Here is an 18,440-nt window from a genome sequence, read left to right as displayed (position 1 = left end):
GCTTTAATGTTGCCTTAGGGAAGGGGTAGGTGTAGTTAGTTTCCCAGAAACCTAAATTTATCCCAGAATTGAGCTAAAACAGTAATGTCCCTGTGGCTTCAGTTCCTTTAACTGTTAGAGGTATTCCACGCATTTAGCTTTCTGTATATGATAACGGTCACAAAATATCGGAATGGTTTTCTTAACACAATTCTGATCCCAGTCTTATTCCCAGGCCTCCCTTCCACCCGTCCCTCTTCATGGGACGGGTGGAGGTCGTCGAGGTTAAATCCAAAGCAAAAGAATCTCACTGCACAGTGAAAGAAAGACTCTTTAAACCAGTTTCAAATGTATTCAATTTTGTAGTGAAACTGTAAACAGTATAGGCGTGTTGCGTTTGTGGGTTTTGTCTGTCAGAGCTTATACGGAGGTTAAGCATTGTGCACTTGGTCTTGGTAGAAATAAACCGGTGGCCACATCCGAAAGGTGTCGATTGTTTTTGTTCCACATTTCTTTTTCTTTGTCATATATCTTAAAGAAGTGCGCGGGTTTTAAGAGATACAGACATACGCCCTTTTTTGTGAAATGTGCCTGAAATTCATTTGATGACTACAATCATCTGCATTTTCTTGTGTCATAAGTAATGTTTTATAGCTACCGCGAACCTAAGGTTAAATCGAAAAGGTAACTCAAAGATTATCCGTTTGTAATCGATAATTCGGCCGTAAATAACGTTGCCTGGAGCCGGGTGCACCCCTCTAGGGCCACACGGTATTTTCTGGTATGTTTTCCGATTGTTTGATGCCTTGTTTTATTGAAGTGGTAGAGTAGTACTAAGGTGACTCGAAGTGGTTTATAAGTATGCGTGGAAAATGGTTTCTTTTTAAGAGTAGAGAACACTATAAAGTAAAAAAAATATAAATTTATCTTCTTTGTCTCTGGGATTTCGATATAAAACACGAACTTTCATTCAGAGCTTAAACAGTACAACCGAGAAATATGGTCTCACATAGAAATTTATATTTTAGCGAGGAGTTTTCAAGGGTGTTGCACTAGTAGCCGTTAGAATGGCGGTAGCAATTTCCATTCTTGCTGCCTCTTTAACAAATTGATTTGGTTTTTCTGTCCTGATTTGATGAGGAAATTTAATGTTGATCCATCAATTCTACCCATTGCAGATTGTTTTTCCCCCTAATGTTTTTTTATATCTGTTTCATTTTATTTTACAGTACCAGCCGAGCAGTATACAAGCTAATGGCTGTTATTGTTCATATGGGAACTGTCGACGATGGACATTACATTACTTATCGACGGTTTGAAACGGAGCATGCGTCGAAATGGCTTTACGCTTCCGATGAACTGGTAGAGGCTGCGTCACGTGATCAAGTCTTGTTAAGCAGTGCTTATATGCTTTTCTATGAGAGAACTAGAAAATAACCTGATCACTTTTAGTGATATGTGACTTGAGAAGGTATTGCTTGGTTATCAGAGACGTGTGCTATGTTTATTGCGGATACCGAACTTTAACGTCATTTACTGGCCTGACTAGGCAAATGGACGAACTGCAATCTGCTTAGTCAAAAAACTCTGCGTGGAGCGCCGATTACAACAGGTCGGAATGAATAGAAAAACTCAGAGCAGAAAAAAGTAGTATTCCGTCTAGGTGGAATTTGTAAAGGACTGTAGCATAGTAATAACCCTAATCGTCTTGAGAAAAGGAAAGAAAACAAATCATCAGTGATAGATAGGGTGACGAACAGCAAGCAACAACTTACCTCAATAACTTATTCTTCTCGACAAGAAAGGATAGAAGACTTGAAAATGTCTTTACAAGTTGGGTTTAAATAAATCTTTATAATAAGGAACTTAATTGTTTATGCTGTTTACAACGCCTTTATACGAAGACCCAATCCATTGACCACCAACCCGCTCTTGATGAAGACTGACTTCCCAACTCTTGGACTTCCTTAATTCCTCTCTCATGCTTTGAAAGCCAAACCTATTTTAGGGCGCTAACAGAAAAATCTACTTTAACCAGAAAGGACGTTCCTTCGACTGACAAGTCTTTGAATATTGACTTCAAATAGTGAAAAAGAATGAGGGCGCGCGATAAGGAAGATCGTGATTAATCTTCTGGTCTCTAAAGCATCTCGCCTGTTTGATATTTTTTCCTTCTTTTTGGACGTAGAGGAAATTCGGAAATATTAGTGAAACTGCGCTCAGACGATTCTGATCTGGTATACATCGGTACAATCGCTGTGATTTCCACGCGAGTGCCTCCTTGGAGGAAACGCCACGTGCGGTAGAAAATGACTTCTCTGAAAAAAAAAAACATTTCAGACGGAATTGGTGACATACATAAATGATATATGATATAAATGATATTCGGAAATTTTAGTCAAACTGCGCTCGGACAATTCAGACCTGGTATACAGGGTATACGTTCACACAATCTCTGTGATTTCCACGCGAGTGCCTCCCGCACGCGAGGACATGCCACTGGCGGTAGAAAATGACTTCTCTACAAAAAAAATTCAGAGGGAATATGGTGACATACATAAATTTTATATGTTCAAAGTCAAAAGTGGTAAATCGATGAGTACAATTTTGGAAAGTTACGACATTTAGCACGTACAGTCAAAGGTGACCAACCGTCTACTACCTGTAAAGTAACCCAAAATATGACATTCCATTGCCGGAATGCGTGCCGTGTTTTTGGCGGGAAATGGTGTGGTAGCCCGCGATTTTTGGGCGGGAAATTGTACGTCGAAAGGCGCAGGATCAGAGCAAGCTGAAGACAACGAGGAAGCAAAGATGTTTTTTAAATCATTACGGGAAAAACTTTGTAACAAGTTTTACATCATTTGTTGGTTTTAAAGAGGAAACTCAGCTTTGCTCTCGTCAGACCAGGTAAAAAGTCTTAGCTTGTTTTGTGGTAGCTTCTTATACTTGTGCGAAAACGTTTTACTCTAGGCTCGGTAAAACGGACAACAAACAACGTGCAACTTGTTTTGCGAGTTCAATAGCGTTTTATCACCCACGGAAAAAAAACTTGCAACTTTTATTGTTGCAAATAAGGTTGGAAGCACGTTTTTTGTTGCCCGTTTTACTGTGGCTTAATTAAGAACAAATAATTGAGCTAAGGACTAAAATTAGATTCTTGAGTTGTTTTTAATAAGCTTATGTTAACTATTTCAAAAAACTTATCCGGCCTAGCGTTTACCTTTAACTCGACTTTTAATAACTTTGTTGTAAAGTAAAAACTAAGATTTCTGCATCGACCGTCCGTTTCGGCTGGCAGTGATTGATTCCGTAATTTTACAACGCAGTTCACGGTTTATTCTTCAGAGGAACATTGTATTTTCCCTTACGAATTAACCTTAATTGCTTGGTTATATGTTTTTACTTATTTATCAAACCAGGCTTTTCATTGCAATTTAACTTTATTTAAGTCGTTTTAAAGTAATCATGCATTTTGTTTTCCCGTTTAAAAATGTAAACAGCAAGATTGAGGTTACCACGTGGCAAATTAATTGAGAATGCAAAGTTTAAAAGCATTTCCGAGGGAGGTGGGAATCTCGATTTACCTTAAAAAATACATTGGATTTCTGTCCCCGAGCTGCCGAGCAACAAACCCGCAACAAAAGAAACGTGTCCGAACTTTTGAAGCATTTACTGGAACAATAGCCGAGCCCTAAGTGCATCTTTCAATGTAAACCTCGTGGGGTGGGTTGAGAGTGAAGGAAACAGGAGGGGATATGACTTTTGATTTCCTCGGGTGGGAAGGTTTGATCGTGTACACTTGCTCGGAGGACGGGGCATTTGATTTTTTTTTTCGGCACAAAGACTGAGAGGGAGTATTGACTGTGGATTCAGGTCCCCAGAGTTTGGAAGGGTATTTTCGGGATCCGGGATTTGACCAAAAGATTGTTGGGGATTAAACGGGAAATGGGATTTGACTGCAATCCGGGAAGCGGGATTAACAAATGTTTGGGAACAGGATGTGGGATTTTTTTTGTCGAGAATTAGGGAAATCATCACATATACTTTCTAGTGGCAAATGCGGATTTCAGTGGTGTCTCCAAGCAAACTAAAGAATGACTTGGTCAATGTTTAATTAGGTGAAACTGTCCAATTATCAACAGACTAGTTTCTTTTCTTTTGTTGTTTTGTAGAAACTGGACGCAAAACAGACGAAACTGTTGATAGCTTCACCGGTTGCTTCTAACCCGTTGTGGATTATCTCTGGCCTTTGAGGAGCTCCACACGTTTCTGGAGTCTTTGAAACGATCACACATCACACAGAGTTTACTGGCTACGACAAAGGCACTGCTGCAGCTTATGATGAACAGACTGGCAACGAGAATGAACATAACAATATCTACTGAAGGTGCGTCTTTTTTGTTTCTAGACCCAGCTTAAGATAAAGTGACATATTTTCAAGTCTGGAAGATTTAAAGAATTAAATTCTTTAACCAGTTGTCTTTTTCGTCTCATTCCAAAACCAACTTCCAACACTATTAAACTTACGCAAAAGGACGGCAGAGAAAGGAGACTGCAAACCTTATGGGTCCTTGTGTGACAATAGTTATGTTTGAAAAAAAAAAATGAAACTTCCTTGCAAATGATCTTTTTGTAAAAGACTATAACACAGTTTAGTACAGTGTCAAGTGAAGATCGCAAGAAAACAAACAGGTAAAAGCCCTGACACGTTTGTCGCACACAGACGTTTTATTAGCAGTCCTTTAGTCTACCTTCCGCCGTTGTGTTGCGTAACGTTACACTATCAAAGTCATCAAAACAAAAATCGACGTATACTTTCTATATCACATTTTGTTGAATGATATAAAATGTTGTGATCGTGTCAGTTCTTGTAAAAGCACTGCTTACGAGGCTTTATTTGAATGGTCATATCTCGCTCATAACATTTTGATTTTTGCTAGAGCCCTATCAAAAAAAAAATCAGTTTTGAAATTCCTTTTCACTAATTTTCAATTTAGCAAAAATTTATCATGGCGTAAAAAGCCCAATGGTTAAGTAAAATAGGTCATAATAAAGAACTCTGATTACTATGTCTACTATTATTTGTCTATATCTGAGTTTTAATTTGGACGAACAATTTAATGACGTTTATGCCATTGCGACTCATTACTCTTTGTCTAAAATGAATCATTTTGGATTTTCTTTGAAGATATCAGGGTTTCTGGCCTGCAGCAGAGATGGATTAAGTGAAACTAACCTTCTACGTTCCAATGATGATGTGGACGGAAGTATTAAAGAAGAACGCTGAAGCAATTTGTAATAAACATTACAAGCATAAGAGAAGAAGCACGACTAGACTCTTTCCACGCTTCCATACAAGAGGTTAGAGCAGTTTAATCTTGCTAATAAATGTCCTTCAAAGTTAAGTTGAGCTCGGCCGTAAGACTGGATCTATGGGGTTGTTTTGGGAACGCCATCACTTCATTATGACGTTGCGCAGAAACCTGGGGTACTTACCATTTACATGGGAAATTCGGAAATTCCGGTTGGAAAATACAATGGTTCGCGCCATTCCGTTTGCGAAGCTTCAGAAAATATGGGCTGTGTTTTGAGGCGGTGCAATTTTTCTACTGTTTTAAGTCTGTTCAGCTGATTTGGATATACTTAGATACGGTAGATTCAGGCAAAGGGTGCTAAGTACGATAACGTTTAAGTTGAAATAGATAGTAAATTTAACTGGTATAATAGGTACATATTTTCAAACAGTACTACGATATGCGTACGCTATGTAAAACCAGAAGATCGCTAGAAAAATCGCAAAAATTAGAACCCGCAAAAATTTCGTGCAACTCGGTAGTTTTTGCAGTCGAATTTTGGGCAGCTGAGAAGGAAATATAATAACAGACGAGTTTTGAATAAATTCCGAGACATTAGACAGAGATATAACAGAAGGTTTATATTATACTGGAAAAAAAACGACAACAACAACAACAGAGGGAAAAGAACGAAAACAAAGAAAAATTGTAGGTGACCTATATATGTTTTTTTTTCTTTATTTGGCTTTTTATTTGCATTATATAGCTAAATCTTTCAGTAGTTGGTAGGATCAGCTTGGTGGTGTGGTGGTGTAGTGGTGATGGAGAGTGTAACGCTCGTGAAAGGCTCGGTTTCAATCCTGGGCGATAAAAATTTTTTTTGAGTCAAAACGTGAACGGCTAAACTTTATTTCTTTAAAAGAGCATCGATCTTTTACGAAAAGTGCAGCGCCGAGATCGTAGCTTCATTTTGTGTTTTTGTGTTGGTTGATAAACGTGACAACATTCTCAACAAACGGCACTTGTACTCCGTATTGCTTCAAATATAGCCTTACCAAAAAATAAAATGAGAGGGAAAGGAGGAGACGCTTATTCAAGAAGGGCTCTCATTTGCTATTTTTCCTGACGGGTCTTAATCATACCTAGTCGCTAACTTATCTAACCATTAGCTGATCACACAGGCCTAGCATTGGCTAGCAATTGCCTAATCAAAGCAAAGTGTAATAATAAAAATAATAATAATAATAATAATAATAATAATAATAATAGTAATAATAATAATAATAACAATAACAATAATAATGATAATAACAGAGGGTCTGGATGGGGTTAACTGACAACTGACAAATAGCCGAACTGACATTTGCCTTGGGTTCTACTGACAACTGGCAAAGGACCTGATTGTCCCTTATTTTCTACAAAACCCGTTTTTAAGGCCGTAAATAGCATTGTTCCACTCTTTTCATCAAATGTGCGTTTTAAGGGTAATCTTAGCAGCAAGACGCGAAAGAGTCATATTTCTTTAATGATCTTACTGTAAAACTCATGTGTGTCATGTACCATCTGTTGTAAACGACCTATGATCTCAAATTTACGCTCCTCTGAATGGCTGCTCAGAGTGGGGGCGTTGCAAAGGCAATTGCAAGATTTTACTGAGATGATTCACCGACGGTTTTTCTTGGTCGTCTTACGATCTTCATCCCAATATTATACCTGCCAACTTTTTCTGAGTCAAATGCGTGAGATTTTCACCTTGTCATGACCAAGATTTCCGGAAACGTCCCGCCGACTTCCGAAGATTTTCGACGAAATTCCGAAGATTTCCGAACGTTGCCGAAAATTAAATGTCCGCAGACTGTTCCCGAAGACGTTTGAGCACTTCCGAGGCTACTTATAAGACGACACTATCAGCGTGCTTTGATATGATTTCGTTAGAAGAGAAAAAGGGACCTCAAAGTCATCATGTGTTAAGAACAATATGTCCGGATTTGTGAGTCAGGTGTAAGAAATTGTCCTTGATGCGTGAGATCCATTGGCGGATCCAGACCTTCAAATAAGAGGGGGGCGGTCATCCAGACCCTGAGATAAGGCGGGGGGGGGGGGTTAAAAAAATGTTTTTCGACCCTTCGGGTCTCAGTTTGGTCCAAAAATAAGGGGGTAGGGGGGCGCCCTGGATCCGCCACTGAGATCGATGCATGTCTTGTCACGGGCAACTGACATTTGTACCCCCCCCCCCGCCCCCATCCAGACCCTCATAACAATATGAATGGCTTTATTTCAGCATATCTACTATCCATTGAATGCATAGCGTAACTTTGAAAGTCCGCGCTCTTCGAATACGATCTTGCGTGTAGTCCAATATTTTTAGTACCTGGCCAACATTTTTTCTTTGTGTTTGTTTTTTATTTGCATTATGTAGCTTAATTTTTCATGTAACTTCACAGATCAGCTTGGTAGTGTAGTGGTAACAGTGACAGTGTCGCGTACCAAAGGCTCGGGCTCAATCCCGGAGATAAACTTTTTTTTCAGTCAATACTTTAAACAACAGCTACATATTTATTTATAAAAATGACATCGATTTCTTTTTTGGTGACCTATTTGAGTATTTTTTTTTCTTTTTGTTTTCTTTTTAATTTGCATTATATAGCTAAATTTCTCAGTTGCTGGTAGGATCAGCTTTGTGGTGTAGTGGTGATGGACAGTGTAGTGTAAATGAAACTCCCGGTTTCAATCCTGAGCGATAAATATGTTTTTTGAGTCAAAACGTGAACGGCTAAAATATATTTCTTTAAAAGAGCATCGATCTTTTACGAAAAGTGCAGTGCCGAGATGATAAACGTGACAACATTCAACAAACGGCACTTGTATTCCGTATTGCTTCAAATACGTTTCCCGAAGCTTAAAACGTAGACTGGGGGAAGTGGGGGCTGGGGAGAGGCTACGCAAATGAGGCTACCTTAGAGGGTGTGCCCATCATGTTTGACGTTATCATAAATATTTGAAAAACTGTCCTTAAACACATTACTGGCGCCGCGTGGCGAAAGTTTTAAAAATCAGAACTTTATTTCTATAAAGGAACATCTATCTTTTACGAAAAGTACAGCGCCGAGGTCGTAGCTTCATTTTATGTTTTCGTGTTGCTTGATAAACGTGACAACATTCTCAACGACGCTTAGAAAGTAGACTGGGGGAAAGTGGTGGTGGGGTGGGGGAGAGGCTACGCACATGAGGCTACCTTAGAGAGGTCACTTATCATGTTTGGCGTTACCGGATAGATTTTCGCACTATATCAGATAGCTTTTCTTGTCGACACGAAAATCTATACGATATAGTGTGAACAGAGTCTTAAAGAGGTTGGGTCACCAAAACTTTCTTACTTCTTTAATATGAGCCAGTCAGAGCAGTGTTTGTTCTGATTGAAAACTTCCAAAAGTTGCCCTTGTTGCTCCACCACGGACTGGAACTAGCAAAAAGAAGATTAAGTTTTTTAACCCAATTTGAACAAGAGTTGGTAAAAAACGTAAGGGGTACTCTCTATAACGAGAAAATACGAAATTAAAATTGCGTAATCAAATTTTTCTTTTTTACTATCGTGTCGGCTTGGTAGTGTAGAGGTTAGGGGCAGAGTTAAGTGTTCGAGCCCGGGTTTGATTCTGGGTTGAAACTTTTTTTTTTTTTTTTGTAGGGACATACTTTATTCCTGTCTTTGAAATGGCATTGACCGATTACGAAAACAACATTTTCGTAGTGAAAGCTCAAGTTCTTAACAGCATTTTTCAGACGTTATAACCGGCTAGTCAGGGACACTGATTTCAGAAATGACAGTAGAAAAGACGCAGGTGGAGAGCCACGAAATCTTCAAATACTGCATTGCATAAAATTAATTAATATTGATTTGTTCTTGTATTTGCGTGCAGGGACACCAAGACTTGAACACTGTCCAACAACAGTGTATTAATTGAAAGCCACCAAAAGTGGGCTGGCCTTGCTAAAACGTTACCTTAAAAATTTAAAAGAGTGGCTTAGTTGACTTAGGTAAGGTAGAAAGAGACTTGACAAAGCTGGGCCCATGTTTTCTCTTCAAGTTCATTTAAAAATTGGTCACATCATAGGATTTTCATTCATAGTGTCAAAATGAAGACCATAACAAAAGGAAGGGCCGAAAGAACTACCGAAAAGATTTCTCGAAGACTCGAAGAAAGCTGATTTTATGCATCATTCACTTTGGAAGTTTGCGCCGTGCTTTAGATGCGCCTTAATTTCTCTCGCATAGATGGCTCTATAAGGGCATGGTGGTAAAGATTTTAAATAGCCCTTCCAAGGTTCTGTATTTGACCCAATTTGAATTACGCCAAAGAGTTCGGAAAAACGCCAGTAACACTCTTTATTACAAAAATATGCTAAATTGTATTTGTATAATTAAATTTCTTCCAGTTTCTGTTGTGTTGCTGTGGAGTGTAGTGGTGAGGGAACCATTTAAGTACTTGGACCCGGGTTCGATCCCTAGTTGCAAACTTTTTTGTTTGGTAGGGAAGGACTTATTTTTTTCCTCAGTGTTTTTAAAGAAAGAAATTTGAATGTAACAATCTTAACTGAAATTTTCCGCTATAACCCGCTACTCTCCAGCGTTCACAGCGGGGGAAGACTGCTTAAGGTTCAAGTGAACCCACGTTTTACGACAAGTACCGTAAATGATCGATTAAGCGCCGCTTATTTGGGTATTTAAAAATTAACGCCCCACCTTTGTTACGGCGCTTGAAACCGGGTTCATACAACAGTTCGAGGTGTTCAAATATGTTATAGGTACTAAATTGTGCATACATAGTACGCGCCTCACTTACAATTTTCTCTATATTCCCCTTAATGTTCTACCCATAGTTGAAATAAGCGCCGCACGTATAACAAGGAAAATGAAAAAAGCGGCGCTTAATCGATCATTTATTGTAAGGCCGATCCTTATGAAACATTTTATCTTCAGACACAAACATATTTAGCGCAAGATACTGGTCTCGAGGTTAATTTGAATGTTCTCATCATAGGATTTTCTTTCACAGTGTCATAATGAAGAACATACTAAAAAAACACCACCTGCTGAAATTACCAAAAAGACTATTTTTTAAATGTTCATACAAACACCTAGTATACTAGGCACACAGAACCCGTCTGCGCTAAGTGGCGTTTTATTTAAGGCGCCTAGATATTGATTTTAAGAACCACTTAAGCAGGAACTTTTAGTGGTTATGCTTTCTAATTTGGATAAATGGCACCAAAAAAAGGAAGTTTGGAGTAGCGCTGCTACCAATCTTTATTGAGAGAAGGCACTTATGATTAAATAAGTAAATTTCTTTCCGCATCTTTCGTGTTAGCGTGATAGTGCACTGGTCAGAGGAGGAGGAAGAGAGGGCGAGAGAGTAACAAACGCACTTCCACGCGCACGGGTTCGATTCTCGAGTGAATTTTTATTTTGTTATCTTTATGTTTTATTTTGGTGGGGAATACTTTTACGGAAAAAAAACTTTGAAGCTAAGAGGTCGAGCTCTTTTTAGTTAGGTTCTAGTTCTTTATTTTCTTAACTCCGCTTCATACGCGATTTTCTTTTTCACAAAATGTGGTCGGAAAGCGTGCAAAGAGAAACTGCGCTCTCTTCAGCGATTGGTTCCTTAGCTCCTAATTAATATTCATAGAAATTTCGAAAAGTGTCGCATGATTAGGAATATTCCAGTTGCTTGAGATCTTTGGTGTGTACACTCCTGCTCTTGTCTCTAAGTTTGAAAGGGATAAGTTTGTCTTCTAAGTTTGAAAAGTTTGAAGGCGAAACGAGGGCTGAACATTTCAAAAAATTTCCGAAGGTAAGCCCAGCCGTTTCAATGAATACTTTATTGATTTTGCCTTAAACTGAAAATATTTTTCCGTTTATTCTGGAAGGAAAGATGTCGCACAGTTGAACGAGGGAAGAGAGAAGGATTGGAAGCAAATAAAAGCGACTTCAAAGAAAGCGGCAGCAACTAAAGGTACACTTGCTTCACACACTTTTTTTAAAACTTTGTTTCAAACTGAGAGGAACGTTTTAGAGTTTGGTGAAATTAGAGCACGTGGGCCACAAGTTTTTGTGTAGTTTGGTTCTATGTTTTAAAAAAATAAACAGACTTGAAGCGGGAATTTTCTGACTCGGCGAAAGTAACGCTCGCATTTAACATTCACGCGTCTAAACTTGTAAGGAATGTCTCAAAACTTGCGCTGTAATTTTTAGCGAAGATTGGTTTTATTTCATCCCAGTTACTGGCAAATTACTCGCGCTACAATTCAAATGAACCTGTTCTCAACAATAAATCTGTTATTTTCTCTCTTTAGACCAGCACAGTGTGGAACACAAGAGGAGAAGAAGAAAGAGAAAGAATCTAAAAGGAAAGATAAAGCACTAAAGTAGGAGAAAGCACTACAAAGTTAAGAAATTTGAAATTTTAATATCATTAACAAAATGGTGGTTGGAAAAATGTGTCATTTTTCCTTAGGAAACTTCACACATTAGAGGCAAACTTTAACAACTGATTTCTTGAATCCGTGAAAATTAAAGGCTATTGAAATAAGGACAAACATGTAAAATGCATGAAGCATATCCGAGTCATTGCGCTACATGTTTTTCTCAACCACTGTTAAAGTTTAGTTTCCAAAAGGAACTGAATGTTAGCCATTTGAACGAGTTCTTTTTAAATGGTCACACCAAACGATTTCCATCACAGACTCGAAATTAAAACAAACAAGCTAAAACTCAAAAAATTGCAAAACTGGTCACACGAAAGATTTTCGTTCACAGATTCCAAAGTCTGAACAATTTGAACAGCTCAACTTAAACTAAACAAACAATACATTAGAAAAGTACTGCTCAGAAGCTTTCATTTGATTGCCATTGCTCAAGATTTTACTCTTTCAGTTCCTTTTGGATACCATAACGACGGCGGTGAGAGAGGGAAATATTACTAACTAAAGGTGGCATTGTGAGGTTATATCAGAAATGCAAATTATTGCTGCTTTTGCCAGATTATACTGATATCACAAATGCAACCTATAAAATTGCTGCTGCTACTCCAAGATTGTACCAAAAATGCATACTACAAATTGATGCTGTTAATGCAATCTGCAAATTGCTGCTGCTATTGCAAGACTAGATGAAAAATGCATACTGCTACCGCTATTGCAAGATGATACCACAAATGCATACTACAAATTGCTGCTGTTATTGCAAGATTATATCAAAAATGTTTATTGAAAATTGCTGCTTTTGCAAAGTGTTGCTGTCACTGCGAAGCGTTGTCAAATTTTCATATTGGAAACTGCTTCTGAAATTCAAGAAATACAATGCCACCTTAACAGTATATATTCTCTGCTTTCCGCCAGTCCATTCGAGAAAAGAACAGAGACTGCTTCAGTGCAGCAATATTTTCAGTTCTTACAGTACAAAATTCTGATTTTAATTTAGAAAGGGAAACACTCTCATAAATTGACTTTTAGAGGGGTAGGAGGGTCGGGGAAAGATCGGCCAAAAGAAATTTTTATTTGTTACATCTGAAACGGGTCTCTGTTCTTATGTCGTAGACCTACTACCTCACCATATAAAATCCCAATGTCTCGCCAAGAAACACTTTATAATTCTAATTCAATTATAAATTCCATTATATAAACCACTAGCGCAAAACAAGCATTTTTTTAGAAATATATTTTGAAGTTATCCAAGTTTTAAACGACATGACCTTTGAAATTGTTTTGGCCGAAAACTTGTTCCACTGTCTTTTTCTGAAAAAGAAATTGTTTTGGTCTTCCAATAGTATTCAAGTGGACGAATTAAAGAGAACGACTCTAAAAAAACGGACAAATGATAAAAGCACAAAAACAAACAAGGAATAATATTGTAAAGCTGTTTTGTTTTAAAAGCAGTCTACATTTTCAGTCCTTTTGAACAACTTTCCTTCAATAATCTGAAAAAAGGCCCAGCTTTAAAAAGTCGAAATTCATCATAGATGTTTTCATTTTGGTGCCGTTTAGTAGTTTAGGACGGTCGAATTTCTGAAAAAAAAAAATCAAAATCCGAAGAGTTATGTTTGAAACAAGAAAACAATAACATCGAGTTTTGATGCAAAAACACTGCTGTTTTGATCAGGTTTTGAGTGTAAAAGATCTTGATTGAAAAGAAAAGCTGAACAAAGTTAATAAGAATAAGTGAGATAAGTTTTACACGCAAGAAAAAATATATCATTGGAATAAATAAATGAACAATATTGCTTGCACGAACAAAATCAGCTCAGTTGAACTGAATTGAATTTAATAATAAAAGAAAAATTTACCAAGACCCGAACGCAAGACAAGCATTTCGTTTGATAAAAAAAATCTGGGCTGGTCTAAGTACTTTTGTAAAGAAGACTTTTAGATCTAGCTGTATGTTCGTCCATCAGAGTTCATTTTACTTCCTTGTGAGGCGAATCACAGAACAAACTTTTTAGACATTTTGTCTTGGATCAAAAGAATGCAAAACAAGTGTTTCAATTGAAATATTTCTGTCCAAAACTAACATTCTTGGATGGTTTGATTCTAGTTTATATAATAAAAAACATTTTCGATTTAAAATTCGAGCTCAGTGTTTTCGTTTTTGAGGCAGTTGTTCCTATTTAATTCAATGCAGTCACCGTTTTCTTGAGGTCAAGTTTTGATGAAGCATTGACAGATGATTTTTCCTAGTCGTGGTACTTTATATTAATATCAGCGTATGAACAATAAGGATCTTGACAACATAGTAAAGTAAGAGGAACTTGACTAAGTTACTTATGTTTTTGATTGATATGAATTTATTTAAAATGATCACATATTAAGTTACTGATCTAAGTCACTAGTTTTGCCATTCAATGAAAATGAAAACAACAAGCATTTGAGTAGCTTTGACCAATGATGCACAAAAAATTGAAGTGGCGGTTCAATCTTTCACGTTTGGATGAAAAAAAGATTTTAAAATGGTTTTTTGACGAAGTGCTATGAAGCCAAAAAGCTTTCAAGCGGTCTGGAGTAGTCTTCACATTTTTTTCTAACAAAGTGTCTCCACAGATAAATAATTTTTTCGCAAAGTTACATATAATTTGGCTAAAAACTTGTTCCAATCTTTGTTTCTGGTAAAAATGACAAAACAAAAACACATGAAAATTGATGAAACGACATAAGCTAATCGTACTATTTTGCGCGAAAACTAGTTTCAAATTTGTTTTCTGATAGGAATTGCTTAGGCGTGGATTTTTTCTTACTGCGCTTTTCACAAACATGCGAACTCTAAAGTTCAAAAGCCGCCTTCACAATTGCGTTTTTCGCTGCCGTCAATCATAATTACGATCACAAGCAACGAACCTGGAAACACAGAAACACACAAAACGGATCGAAATCCACCAATCACAAATCACAAACTTTGACCTTTTGAACCCGTTAAAGTAAAGTTTTGTTTCCTAAGAGGTCCGTTAAGATGATTGACAGCAGCGAAAAGCGCAATCGTCAGTTGGCTTTTTGCACTTCAGAATTCGCATGTTTGTGAAAAGCGCAGTAAAGTTTTCTTTCTTTCTATTGTGTTGTTCTGGTAGATGAATGAAAAAAGGTAGACTGACTGACTTTGAAAAAAAAGGGAGAGAAACAGCTACGGATTTAGAAGTCAAGTTGAAATTCAGCATAGATGTTTTTGCAGTTTAGTAGTTTAGAATGGTCGACATCCTGGAAATTGAAAACCTCGATGATCAAGTCTGGAGCCAAAAGATTTTAACAGTGATATCCAGTTTTTGTGCGAAATATCTATTGTCCTTTGGTCAGGATTTGAGTGTTATAGACATCGTACAAGTTGAAATTAAAGGAAAGCTGGACAAAGTTAACTCGACTAGGTTAGTTCAGTCTCGCCAAAAAGAAAAATAAATTAACTGGAATTTCTAATGAACAAAATTGCTCGCACGAATAAAAACAGATCTGAAGTGAATTTTCCAAGAAGAATGTTCCTACACACGAACACTAAACGAGCTTATCATTTAAGAAGCAGCTCTAAAAAGGCGTGAACTATGTACTTTTCTGGAAAAGCCGTAAAACGTGGACGAGTTGGTCTACCTGTTTGTTTGTCCATCATTTTTTATTTGACTCTCTTGTGTGGTGAATTGTACAAAGCCAAATTTTCAAACATGTTATTTGTCTTGGACCAAAGACAGCAAAAAAGGATTTCACTTCAAATATTTCTGTCTATTGCCAAATTCATAGATAGTTTGATACGAGAAAATGTTAACAGAAAACTTTGGATTAAAATATCGAGTCCTGTTCATCGTTTTTTACCCTTTTTCTTATTCATGTGATAACAGTCGTCGTTTTCTTGAGCTAAAGTTTGGGTTACGTTTTAAGAATTGTTTTTATTTTCTTTAGTCGTGGTGTAGGTTTCTATCTCAGTTCAACTGATATACAAGGATACATTGTTTTCTTCTGAAAAGAAGCATGCTGGATGTTATTTGAACATTCATGACCTTGACACTACAGTATAGTATGGTACTAAAGTTACTCCTGTTTTTCTTCATACGTCTTTCAAACGATCATAAATTGAGCTACTTATCTATAAGTCGAAACGTTTGGTCAATTTAAAATGAAAATGAAAATGATGTGAAACATTTTTTCAAACAATAGGCATTGAGTAGTTTTGGCCATTGTTGCACAAAAAAATCGAAGTGGTGATATTGCGATTGACCTGCACCCATCCAATCCTCTTATTTCATTGGTCCCTATAACCTGCACTACCTATTGTTTTCAGGGATAGGGACATTGTTACGTCACCATCCCTTTTGCAGGTCGGCCCTATATTTGACAGTCTCTTTTTGGGAGGTTTGGATGTAAAAGAAAAAATCGTTTACAGATGAAGAGCTTTAAATCCAAAATCTTTCAACGCTCAGGAGCAGCGTTCATTTTTCTTTCCATAAAAGTACAAATTTTTTATTAAGTTGTTTCGGTCGAAAACGTGTTCAAATCTCTTTTTCAGGTAAAACTTGTTTAGGTGTCGATGTTTTAAAAAAGTTTTACTTTCTAGCAATTTTATTTCTCTAGTACATGAATTGAAAATGGTAGAATGCGCATAAAGAAAAAACAAAAACAAGTAAAACAAAGATGTTGCTTTTAAGGGCTTTCAAAATTGGAAAACAATTTATGAAAAATGGTGGAAAGTCTCCAGGTTTAAGATTGGTATACAATTCCAGTCCTTTAACAGAGCTCACTTTCTTGAATTATTAAAGAAAAAGGCACGGCTTTAGACGTTAAGTTGAAATTCAGCAAATATTGTTTTCATTCTGTTGGTTTCAAAGTTTAGAATGATCGAATTTCTGAAAACTGAAACCCGTGAAGAATCATGAATGCAAGCCAAAAAATCGTCTGTTTTTAGAAGGAAAAACCTTTTGTTTTAGTGAGGATTTAAATGTTGAAAGACCGTGCAATAAAATAAAGACGAGTAAGTTAGTAAAGTTTCACCCAAAAAGCATATTTGATCATGCACCATGGAACGTTACGCTAATTGTAATTGTATGAAAGAATACTATTGGAATTGCTAATCAATTACGAAAACTTACCAAAACACACGCACAAGACTAACATTTCCTTTAAAAACGAGTTCTAAAGTGAATTCATCTAACTGATTTGAGGAAAAGTCATAAAACGTAGTTGTGTTTGTCTAGCTGTTTCCTGATCATTAAAATGATTTTACTTCCTTCTGTGGTACGTGTATTGAAGAACCAATTGCTACAGGACCAAGCAAATTGCAAATCAACAATTTCAATTTAAATATTTCTCTCCGTTGTTAAAGTTCTCAGGAGGTGCGATTCGAGAGATCATACTAAGAAAATTTGACCAAATTTGATTGCAGTCATCGTTTCTACGAGGTGATGTTTTGATTGAGCACAGAGATGTTTTCACTTTTCCTAGTCGTACAAATATGTTAGTTGAACAGAAGTGCAAGATTAGCGGTTTTTTGTTAAGTTTCATGACGACAAAACGTTTTCAACGGGGTCTGGAGGAGTTTTTACTTTACTTTCCATTAAAGTGTTTCTGCCATCAAATTCAATAATTTCTGTTAAGTAATCTCCGACAAAAGGTTGCTCAGGAGTGGATTTTTTTAAAGTTTTTCTTTCTGTCTATAAAAAATAAGGAAAAGAAACGAAACAAGTGTTTTACCTTGAAAGGGTTGAAACCATTTCCAGAATTTCAAAAACATTTAGGAAGAACAATAATATCAAGTTTTCAAAAAAGTCAACAATTTTATTCGCTTTAGAGAGCTTTTCCTACATACCGTAATTAGGGAAACAGGCACGGCTGTAGACATTGCTGTTTAGTAGTTAAGGATGGTCGAGTTTCTGGAAAAGAACTTCAACAGTGATATCTAGTTTTGATACAAAAAATCTTTTCTTTTCGTTACGATTTGAATGTAAGAAAACTTGAACCCAAAGTAAAGCGGAACAAAGTTTTTTTTTTAACTAAGTTCGTCAAGTTATTGTTAGAATTAAAATTAAAATGAACAATATGGTTCGCACGAACAAAAAGAGAGATTAATTGAATCGAATGATAAAATTTACCAGGACACGAATTTCATTAACAAAAACAGCTCCAAAATGGCCTTAACTGAGTACCCCTGTGAAAAAGGTTTTTGGTCTAGCTGTTTGCTTGCCCAGCAGTTTCAATTTTTCCTTCAACAAATCTCAGTGTAACAAGGTCAGGAAACTAGTTGGAAAGCCTTTTTCCTTGTCTGTTCTACACTATTAAAAGACCAAAATCAGATTTGAATAAAATCTTTTAGCATAACTCCACCTGTGTTTAACAAGAAAGGAATCATACAAATGTAAATTAGATCAGAAAACACGAAAAACACGAGTCTTCTTCAGTCATTCGTTGTAATTTTATCGAATTTGAACAATGTGTTTTGAACTACTCCAAAATACTACAGCATTCGTAAACAAGTCGGTCTGTGTAAGTTGATAAGATTAAGAAATATTTTAAAGAACAAACAACATTCAATGTGTTAATTTTTTTCGACAGATTTTATGCCAAATTTATTTGCGACAATCATTGCTGATAAAGTTTGAAAGCGAAAAACAAGTGAAAGCCCGGCTAATGAGAACCAGCATTTAATAA

General features: G+C 36.7%; 1 protein-coding gene across 1 annotated transcript in view; it reads left to right on the top strand.

Moving 5' to 3' along the window:
* The window catches only part of LOC140952948 (ubiquitin carboxyl-terminal hydrolase 30-like), an 18,262-nt gene extending 16,418 nt beyond the window's left edge, over positions 1-1,844 (top strand). Inside the window, exon 12 of the mRNA XM_073402408.1 lies at positions 1,209-1,844. Within this exon, the coding sequence (XP_073258509.1) occupies positions 1,209-1,416 (208 nt within the window). The 3' untranslated portion in view covers positions 1,417-1,844. The remainder of the gene's footprint in view (positions 1-1,208) is intronic.
* The last annotated feature ends 16,596 nt before the right edge of the window (positions 1,845-18,440 follow it).

This window comes from Porites lutea, chromosome 11, assembly GCF_958299795.1.
Source record: "Porites lutea chromosome 11, jaPorLute2.1, whole genome shotgun sequence".
NCBI lineage: Eukaryota > Metazoa > Cnidaria > Anthozoa > Scleractinia > Poritidae > Porites > Porites lutea.
Note: the sequence above shows the minus strand (reverse complement) of the source record. Positions and strands in the feature narration are given on the sequence as shown.